At 39.2% G+C, this 10,250-nt stretch overlaps 1 protein-coding gene across 3 annotated transcripts; it reads left to right on the top strand.

Moving 5' to 3' along the window:
• The first annotated feature begins 1,325 nt into the window (after positions 1-1,325).
• On the top strand, positions 1,326-10,047 carry LOC140151354 (josephin-2-like). Of its 3 annotated transcripts, none has more exons than XM_072173664.1 (4): positions 1,326-1,442; positions 2,985-3,466; positions 8,272-8,397; positions 9,288-10,047. In XM_072173664.1, the coding sequence occupies exons 2-4, from the start codon at positions 3,351-3,353 to the stop codon at positions 9,637-9,639; spliced, it is 594 nt and encodes a 197-aa protein (XP_072029765.1). In that variant the 5' UTR covers positions 1,326-1,442; positions 2,985-3,350; the 3' UTR covers positions 9,640-10,047. The 3 variants fall into 3 exon arrangements, with proteins under 3 accessions (XP_072029765.1, XP_072029766.1, XP_072029768.1); XM_072173665.1 differs by having other exon boundaries at positions 1,342-1,495; XM_072173667.1 differs by having other exon boundaries at positions 1,344-1,376.
• The last annotated feature ends 203 nt before the right edge of the window (positions 10,048-10,250 follow it).

Genomic DNA, 10,250 nt, shown 5'->3' with positions numbered 1-10,250 from the left:
ACAATACTAAATATTACTCGTTATATATTATGTCAAATATTGGTATTATGACAACACGGTATATACATTGTATATAAAACGACTAATAGATCCTACTATCATGGCGTCAGGTCATTGGTTCATCATATCCCGTATGTTTCTTAAAATTCATTCATATTTGAGACAAATTTCTGTACCCATTTTATAGGCGTATAGGTGGATCCGGGTTTTTTTGTCATTTTCATTTCTTTTTGATGAAAGAATTAAGGTTTTCCACTGCACGGAGGCCACTATGTGATACTAATTTAATGCTATTTGTAAATGAATGCGGATTCCCGGTTGTTGTTTTTCCACAGTGTGACAACTGTCCACCCATCCAGACAACATCATCACATAATAAAACGTCTGTATTTGTACGATGAGTAAATATTAAACTGAACTTTGCCTTGGAACATTGTGTAAGACGGTGTAAGATTTTGTGGGCGCCCTCAACATTATTATCCTCTTTGTATCCGTAAATGACATGGCATAGACTGTGTGAATTCTATGAAGACTACTTATACATGGGGTCATATCCATGGACACAAGTAACGATAATTGACAACACGATACGCGACTGTATTTAGGGAGGCTAACCACTAATAATTAATAATGCCGGGTAGGGCCTACTCCTGGGCGACTCGTGTGGGCAAGGACGCTTAGGACGGTGACCAAATGAGTCTTAAATGTCACCGGGGAAGGGGGAGGGGCACTCGATCAAGTATGATAATGTAGGCCTATACGCATGTGTGGCCAACTTTTTTAAACACCCCCCTAAAACGAGTTTTACCCTACCAGAAAATGAGAAAACGGACATTTTGATGAGAAACGGCCAAAATGGTGAGAATTTAAATTTTCTCATTCTTTTGGATGAGAAACTTCCTGGTGTGTGTGTCAATCATTATTGTCTTATTAAAATCCGGGACTTTGGTTGACCTGTGCTAGACTCCAGCACATGTTAATGACGCAAAGACAGTTGTGGTAACACCATGGTCGCAGACCTGCAAAAAAGCTCAAAACAGATAGTAATGAAACCAGTTTTTATTTTCCTTGCTCTAGCGAGTTCACAGAGAAGGTGTTTCTAGTACAATGCAGCGTCGGACTCTAGCTGAGAGCGTAGCCTGAGTCCAAACGGACTCCAAGAAGGGCTCTCCATACACAAATGAACAAACACAAAGGAAAGTAGTCTCCTCCGTGACCAGCTTGATTTCGATGGAGCGAAACCAAATTGGCTGCAGAGGAGACGGGTAATTTTGCCATGCAAATGAGGTGAGTGCCCTCTCAAGAATAACTACTCTCTGCCGCCCATGCCTACAAAAATTGATTGACACGGCAAGACGGACGCGGATGTAAACAAGGTTGGATTTCGATGTTCGCGGTGTTTCCTTTTAACATTTTAACAGAGTTTATCGGGATATTTGTCGGTAATGTACCCATGCAAATATAAGATAACATTATTCTTTACATGATAAGTACGGTGGGTATGCTTTAAAGAGATGTCTTGTTTTGTAAAATTGAAGAATATGTAGTATGTTTTGCTGCCAAATTCGTCACCCATAATTACCAATTTTATACATGATTATTACATGACATCCAGTGCAGGGATTCTCATTAGTCATTCCTTTGACATTCCATTCATACTAAAGATGTTTTTAACATGTAAAATAAGATTTCAAGTCATATCTATATCTTACTTCTTATTAGTCTCGGTTCCAGCCGGCTTTCCTTTTCTCAAGCGCTCCTTCGAGGCTTCGTCACACTATATTTTTATAAAAACCGTGTCATGCCATGTCCGATTCACTCGGTCGGACATCCGGGAACATTGTCCCCTTCATCCCCTTTGCACAAGCGCGCGCATAGCAACCAGCTCGAGAAAGGGGAACTGCACATGCGCACACTGGTTTTACAAGGCTATTTCCCCTTTGTGATGTCAGCTCGACCAAGAGAATGCATGTCATTGCGTGCAAAAATTGGCATTTTTACACTATTTCATACCCAAATTAAAGGTGTTTACCAAATGTGCACATATTAAAACAGAACTAAGAACAAAGAATATATTTTCCTTTGAGTTGTGTGGGGGCCAAGAAAGAATAAAGGAAATAATAGGAAGCCAACTATTAAATCAGCAGGGACTAAATAATTTAATAGTCCCTGCTGATTTAATACCAAAAATCAAGGTATAATAATGAAGATTGCCTGTATTTTTACAGTTGGTCCTGCTTCATGAGTTGGGACCCCTTTCGGTACCTTAACACATGGAAATTTTTTTTGTTGCAATTTCGGGTACCCGGTTACCCGCCCGAAAAATGTGCCGGGTACCCGGGCACAAAATTACCCGAAAATCAGACCCCTAATCCCAACTCATGGCGCAGGACCAGTTAGCCTACTTGGACCAAAGAAATATTTGCCAGAGCATGGGGGACATTTGATATTGTGTACCCCATCCCAAAATGTGGAGGGGACATGTCCCCCCTGTCCCCCCGAGATTGACACCCATGATGCCAGAGAACCTACTGTGCAGCACATTGTCTGGATTTGTCAATCAACTGAAGCCCAGTAGTTGACTGACATCTGATTTTTACCAAGCAGGGCTGGGCAAGCAGAATAGCCAGTTTTACTTGTTTTTAAAAAGTTGTTTTAGCCTTGTTTTTTTTAACCCTAATTTCCTTCATTTATCGAAGCCCTGCCCTCCTTCAAATACATTAAACCTTGACTTCAAAGTGTTTGGCGATGTCTGTTTAACTTTTAAGTAATAATTTAGTCCCTATATAGCGAGGGTGGTCTAAAGGAAAAGATCTCCTGACAAGATAATCTGTCTGTATACAATTACTATAAACACGCTCTCTTGAGTACAAATGCTTTACGATGTTCATTGATGACTTTTTACCACATATAATTTCCAAACAAGAAATCAATTGCTGACTTATAATATCAATATTTGATTGATTGTTTGTATTTTCTTTCAGATTGATTTTAACTGAAAAGAAAACCGAGAACTACAAATTACGCTTCGGTGATGGTCTAAAATCTGCAAACCAATACCACCTGAATCAATATGTGTTGAAGGGACTATTGCTGACAAAAAACAGGCTCTGTAATTGAAGTATATATTGTGTATAAAGTTTGAACACAAAATGAGACAAATGTGGAAAGAATGAGTGGTAGCCACTGAATTCTCAATTTCTTCTCATTTTCAGTTGTGATGGTTATAGGTACCTGGTACAAAAAAAACCCTGAGCCTGTTTTAGTTTTGTTTTTACCCTCTTTGAGGTGTATGTAAATTGTGTTCATTGTTCAAACTGTACTTGTGAGCAGAAAAAAATCTGGTCATCATGCCAATTTACCATGAGAAACAGAAGTGGGAATTATGTGCTCTGCATGCCCTCAACAATGTATTTCAGGATTCACAAGCTTTCAGCAAACCTCAGCTAGATGAACTTTGTCAGAGGTTAGTAGTAATGATGTTATAAAGGTTTGTGGCCCAATTGCATCACACAATGTTTTCTACCTCGCATTGCAGCTCATCACTCAAACTTCTTATTCCAAGTTAAGAGTTAAACTGCTCTATCAATTTGGATTCTAGAAGCAAAAAACTTATCATATGTCACATAGAACAATGTACATGTATGACTTAGAGGGTGTTACTGTATACAGTAACCAGGGTTGTCACCAGTGTTTACTCTCTCTGGAAATTGGGTGCACCAAATGAAACATTTTCTTCCCAATTTGGCCCCATTTTGGCTCAGTAATTCCCCAAATTGACTAATTGTAATACAACATTATAAATTTGTGTGCGCCAAAAATAATTTTCACTGGGCCAAAATTGAGACATACGGCCTCTGAGTAAACACTGGTTGTCACTATGCCGGACGGCGCTGGACGGGCCCGTCCGGCACTCACAAAAATATTTTACATTTCCGGAAGTGGATGATGATACCGTAAAACCTTGTCTACAAGCATATAGAGTGCTTCTGATGAAAGCTAATTTAATCCAGGCGCCATTATGGAGTTTGAGCAAATAAATTACAGAATCAAGCACATACAAACTTGTAAGTCCAGTCTATTGTATTGGCATATTCACACTTGTTTCGTATTAACTTAGCTTTTATCAAAAACCCTATATATATGCTTGTAGACGAGGTTTTACGGTATTTCATCATAAAAAGAGCAAGAAATTTTTTTTAGGGGGGTGGTAGGCCTCAAAGCCTATTCCCTGATCCCTAGCGTTCCCTAAAAAGATAGTGTGAGGGCTTCGATCGCAAAGCTTCGCCTTCAATATTTTAACCAGTACTTTTTTGGTCCTGGTGACAACCCTGACAGTAACACCCTCTAAGTCATACATTGTTCTGTTGCCACCACACTTACCAAACAAAACATATTTCAGGCCAGAAATTGTTATGTTTATTTGATACCAACATTTTGATGGAGTAAAGTGTGAAATAAGCTGTCAATCAGATCAACCTTTAAATTGAAATACAATGCATAATAAGCATGTCCAGGGATGTGCCTCAACACTAGCCAGACAGCCAATGGCTGAATGGCTGACAACTTTGTTGTACATGTGAGGCTGGTCAATTTACAAAAGCAACAACTGAAGTGATTGCTAGGAATTGAGCCTGTATGGGCTATTCCAATTATAATCCATAAACCCCCTATGGAAGATGGGGTGTAAGAGTTCAAATGGAGTCACCCATTCAGGTAACTCCGTTGTAACTTCACACTCCCTGTGTGGAAGATCAAGATCATGTCTTCCATAGGGGGTGTATGGATTTCAACTGGAATAGCCTAATGATACTCATATGTATGTGATGCAGGTGACAGTTCATGTTAGGTTTGTACTTTTATTGTTTACTTGCCCATTCAATGCTGTTAAACAGATGAGATTATTAACACAGATGAGATTATTAACACTGTTACAGATCATGTGTAATCAATGGCTAGGGATTTCACTTCCACATGCAAATCATGTTTAAACCTGGGAACCAAGGGAGAAAGCCAGTGCATTGATTGGTCACCCCAGGTTAAATAAATAAATAAAATAAACAAACAAACAAACAAACAAACAAACAAACAAACAAACACACTAACCAACCAACCAACCAACCAAACAAACAAACAAAGTAACTGGTCCTTCTTTCTGATGGCAGCTGCTAAGCCAAATAACTGGTCCTTCTTTCTGATGACAGCTGCTGCTTCTTCTTCCTAAAGTTTAAGTGGGTGTAGTTAAAAGCTTGGTTGCGTGCTGTCTAGGTGAGGCTGCCCTTCAATGCCGCTTTGAAGGCATTGAGGGATGGCAGTTGTGCAGAGAATTCCAGTCTCTTGAAGTTCTTGGAAAGAAAGATGACAGGAAGACTTGTGAGCTGCAGTGATGCATCTGGAAGCGGCTACTATGACCTCGGGTGCGAAATGTAGACTGCACTAGGTAGTTTGCCCAGTTGATGTTGACGAGGCCGAAGCGGATCTGGAAGAGCATGGATAGTCTGGTCTGAGATCGTCTACTTTGCAAGGTTGGCCATTGAAGATCTTTTATCATGCTTGTAACGCTTGCTTTACGATGCTTCTTGTGTATACATATTGCTGCTGGACTGGCCTATATTTCTCAATCCCGATGCACCTTCCACATCTTTGCGCCATTGACCATCCTCGAAGGACCTGTCTGTCAACTCAGTATCAGCGAAACCAGGTGGACTGTACTGATAATGTTGAGGAAGGTTTTTGGTGCAGTTGAAGTTGCGGAGCTAATAATGATAGGCAGATGGTAGTCTTAACATACAACTCAATATTCTTTGTATCCGCTATCATTGGTTTTTGGAATATCTGCCAATGGGTGTAATAGTGATAACATACAGCTCAACGTTCTTGTATCCACTATCATTGGTTTATAGAATATCCACCAATGGGTGGATCAGATGCCAAACTCATTTCCTATTATGCGTCTTGCTCTGCACAGTCGGTAGTTGTAAATGGACATCTGCAAATGATCGTCACCTTTTAGATTGCAACCAGGAAATGGTCTCATCAGATACAATTTGAGAGGAAAGGCCTTGTCTCCAATGAAGACAGTGCATGTGACCACTGGGAAGTCCTTCAATTATGGATGGTGGTGGTAAATCTAAGGACCCTTTCTCAAGTGCTATTACCATATGGGAGTGCTGCAAGATGCCGGCATCCCTGTTTCTTCCTTGAGCCCCAATGTCTACCAATAGTTAGTGGTACTTTCCATCACTTGCAGCCATTAGAACTATATTGTGTTGGTGTATGTAGTTGAAATAAAACAAGCCCAATAAAATAGGTGCTTGGATGACAATATGTTTGCTGTCAATGGCTCCCAAACAGTGCAGAAAGTTCCTTCGAGTTGGAAATGATTAGCAATTGATAGCCAGTGCAGTTGTTCTGGCGGTAAGGTGTCCAATATGGCTTGGCAAATTTCCCTGATGATGAAGCTGAAAGTGTAGTGTCCAATTTGAAAGTTGGCCAGATGAATTTGCTCTGTCCCCATTGCTGGGAATCTGGTGATTGAAATATATACAAAACATGTTACAATATATACAATGTTTATTCATATGTACTGGTGAATAGATAAATAATTAAACAGGTTAACTTCAACATTACACTATTTTTCACTCACCTGGAACATTTTTGCTAGGCCGACAAGAGTCCTCAAATATGATCTATGCAGGTGGTAGTCTTAACATACAACTCAACATTCTTTGTATCCACTATTATTGGTATTTTGAATATTTCTATTATGCGTCTCGCTCTGCACAATCAGTAATTGTAAATGGACATCCATAAATTATCATCACGTTTCAGATTGCAAGCAGGAAATTGTCTCATCAGATACGATTTGAAAGGAAAAGCCTCGTCTCCAATGAAGACATAGGGCATGGAACCACAGGGAAGTCCTTCAATTATGGATGGTGGTGGTAAATCTAAGGACCCTTTCTCAAGTGCTATTACCATAGGGGAGTGCAGCAAAATGCTGGCATTGCTGTTTCTTCCTGGGCGCCAATGTCTACCACTTGATGTAAGCGGTACTTTCCATCGCACATAGCCATTAGCATGCTGTGTTGGTGTATGTACAAATGAAGTTAAAAATAAGATGAGCCTGATAAAATGGATGACAATATGTTTGCTGTCAGTGGCTTCCAAACATTGCGGAAAGTTCCTTTGAGTATGGAGAAGTTATTAACAATTGATAGCCAATGTCGTTTTCTGGCACCTTCAGAACCTCTGGCTCTAAGGTGTCCCATATGGCTTGGTAAGTTTCCCTGATGATGAAGCCAAAGGTGGAGTGTCCAATTCGAAAATCTTTGGCCAGATGAACTTGGTCTGTCCCCGTTGCTGGGAATCTGATAATTGAAATAAATACAAAACAAGTTACAATAATATATACAACTGGACATTCATTCATAGTAATAGTTATTTATAGAGTTTAACTTTAACACTACAAGTGCTACTCTTTACTCACCTGGAACATTTTTGCTAGGTTGACTAGCATCTTCATGACTTCGGCAGATGATGGTCCTGTGATGATATGATATAGTCCTTTTTGATGGTTTGGTGTGATGGGATTTATGGTCAAAAATTTGTTGTTCAGGTACCATGATCCAGTAGTTGCCAAGCTCCTGTCGCTTTGTAAGAAGGTTCCTTATGTACATTGAGTGCGACTTAAACGGTGTCTTCTTGTATGTCTGTGCAATCAAAAGAGTAAATATGATCACATTTTGTATCACCATGGCAATCAACCTCGCTCTGGGTGGGGCCATGATTTCAAAATGAATAGGCCTACCAACTTCAGGGTACGTGTTTTTAAAAACATGGAAGTGATGAAATGTTCTGATTGAGGTAGGAATAATATACTGTCAGTGCAACTGCATAATGTTTTCATTGTGACATCATAGTAATTTGTAATATAAATAACCTTTTCAACAATTGCAGTACTTCGGGTGGTTATCATTGCATGTAAAGAAATAAGAGTTTTAATACTGAATGATGTCAAAGACTTGTTAACTTACCATGTCTTAAAAATTAGGCAAATCTGTATTAAAAGCAACACCCATGCCCGGGCATCCATGACAGTAACAAAATCACAAACGCATGTTTTCTTGGAATATACTTTTTATTTGACGTGGAATAATAACGAAAAGTTTTCAACATGAAATATTCTACGGACATATGGAGTCTGTAGCAGCCTTAACTCTGAGTACCGTATATAACATGTACTAATAATACACCATTGTTTCTTTACAGTTTGTCACCAGGTTCAGTTTTGAATCCGCACAAGAGCATGCTAGGTCTTGGTAACTATGATGTCAATGTCATCATGGCTGCACTACAGAATAAAGAATGTGACGCCGTATGGTGGGACAAAAGAAGGTAATAATCTTTATACAAATCGCACACTAGAACATTGTAACATTACAATACTATGTAAAAATAACATGCATTTAGGCAGATAAGCCCAGAGAAAAAATTCGGACATAGGATATTGCGACGTAACCACATCAGACCTTTGGAAGATGAGCCTGATGGTATGCAAGCTAATGTGTAGATGTATTAAATGTCTCAATATTTCAATATTCGGAAAGTCCAGTTGAAATCTACACACCCCCTATGGAAGACATGATATTAATCTTCCACACAGGGGTGTATATTTCAAATGGACTCACCCATTCAGGTACATGTAACCCATTTTGAAATTCACACTCCCTGTGTGGAAGATTAAGGTCATGTCTTCCATAGGGTGTGTATGGATTTCAACTGTAATAGCTCACTCCAGTGTTTGATGCTTTTGCCTCTTACTACGTTTAGCAACCAATTAGTACTATGTTTTATGTGCTATAAGTAAAAATTTCATTTGAATGAACACAGCTGCCACCAGTGTACGAGATCCGACCGCGATCGTATGTTGCATATTTCAAAAATTCAACATGAATACATGACCTTGGATACAAAAATGAGAAAACTAACCAATCATGAGTAAGTTGTCATGGTTGGATTCACTTCCTACGTTACCCACACGTGGGCTCGCAGACGTTCATCACAGTGTATGTAGACAATTGGCACGCTGGCTGTCAGAAACAGTTTGAACAAGTTTTAAGCACAAAATTGTATAAATACCTGTATATTTTGGCTGTAAATTACAACCCTCTTCAGAAGTTACTGACGTTTGTCATGGAAGCATTTTCTTTTACCTGTTCACTGTCGATATGATTAAAATAATTAATTTAATGTCTTCTTATTTCTATACATCATTTTTTTTGCAGAAATCTGCAGCAACTACAACTAGACAGCATAATTGGTGTCATCATGAATATGCCGTCACCCATCCAACTAGGTTTTGTTAGTGTGCCTATCCGTAGGAAGCACTGGATCACAATCAGACAAATAGACAACATATACTATAACCTGGACTCGAAACTTAACAAGCCACAAACTATCGGAGACACTGAAGCTGTACGCAAATATTTACAAACACAGCTTAAGGTCAAAGGTTGTGAACTCTTGTTGGTGGTGGAGAAAGAGGTCGCGGATAATCGTAAGTGGTTAAGGGAGGAAGGGGCACAGGTGGAAGAACGGATGAGTGAACTACAAGATTCAGCAAGTGCTGCCAGTTAGTGGAAGTTTGGACGTAGCTCAATGAGTCAAGTGTCGGACATTGCAATACCTGCCTTTATTTTGTTAACATGTTTACTATTAACTAACAAAACTTACCTCCATAATAATGTCATTTGGTAGTTTCTTGTGCCCGGGGTGGGTGGGTACTCAAGTTTGGTTTTGGTAGGGACGTGCCGCTGAGAATTTGAAAGTGGACCCATAAATATACCAATTTTGCAAGAAATTTGGACCCATTGATATACCAAAATTCAAAATTTTCGGCCAAATTTAACCCAAATTGTCTTAGTTTTTACAAATTTTCCCAAAATTTTTAACAATTTTGGCTAGATTAAGGAAAAATTGGGCTATTTCCCAAAAAAAATTGAGAAAATTTTGAAAAAAGGACCCATTCATATACCAAAATAGGCTTTGAAAAAGGAGTCATTGATATACCAGAAGGCTGAAAATGGTACCCATATTTATGCACGTCCCGTATGGTCATTTGTACTGAGTACCCCCCGGGTTCTTGTGTTTCACACGTTTTAGTTTGACACATGTAAGTTTTGTAACCAGGGACCGGTTAGTATTTATACTGAGGGGGAGGAATTTTCACAATTTTTCAAGTACTAAAA

The sequence above is a fragment of the Amphiura filiformis genome, chromosome 4 (assembly GCF_039555335.1).
Source record: "Amphiura filiformis chromosome 4, Afil_fr2py, whole genome shotgun sequence".
Taxonomy (NCBI): Eukaryota; Metazoa; Echinodermata; class Ophiuroidea; order Amphilepidida; family Amphiuridae; genus Amphiura; species Amphiura filiformis.
Note: the sequence above shows the minus strand (reverse complement) of the source record. Positions and strands in the feature narration are given on the sequence as shown.

What these genes read in the sequence shown, in the direction of transcription:
- LOC140151354 (XM_072173664.1), top strand. Translation starts at nt 3,351, where the DNA reads ATGCCAATTTACCATGAGAAACAGAAGTGGGAATTATGTGCTCTGCAT. An exon ending in CTAGATGAACTTTGTCAGAG is followed by an intron (nt 3,467 to 8,271) that starts GTTAGTAGTAAT and finishes GTTTCTTTACAG; the next exon opens with TTTGTCACCAGGTTCAGTTT. An exon ending in GTATGGTGGGACAAAAGAAG is followed by an intron (nt 8,398 to 9,287) that starts GTAATAATCTTT and finishes TTTTTTTTGCAG; the next exon opens with AAATCTGCAGCAACTACAAC.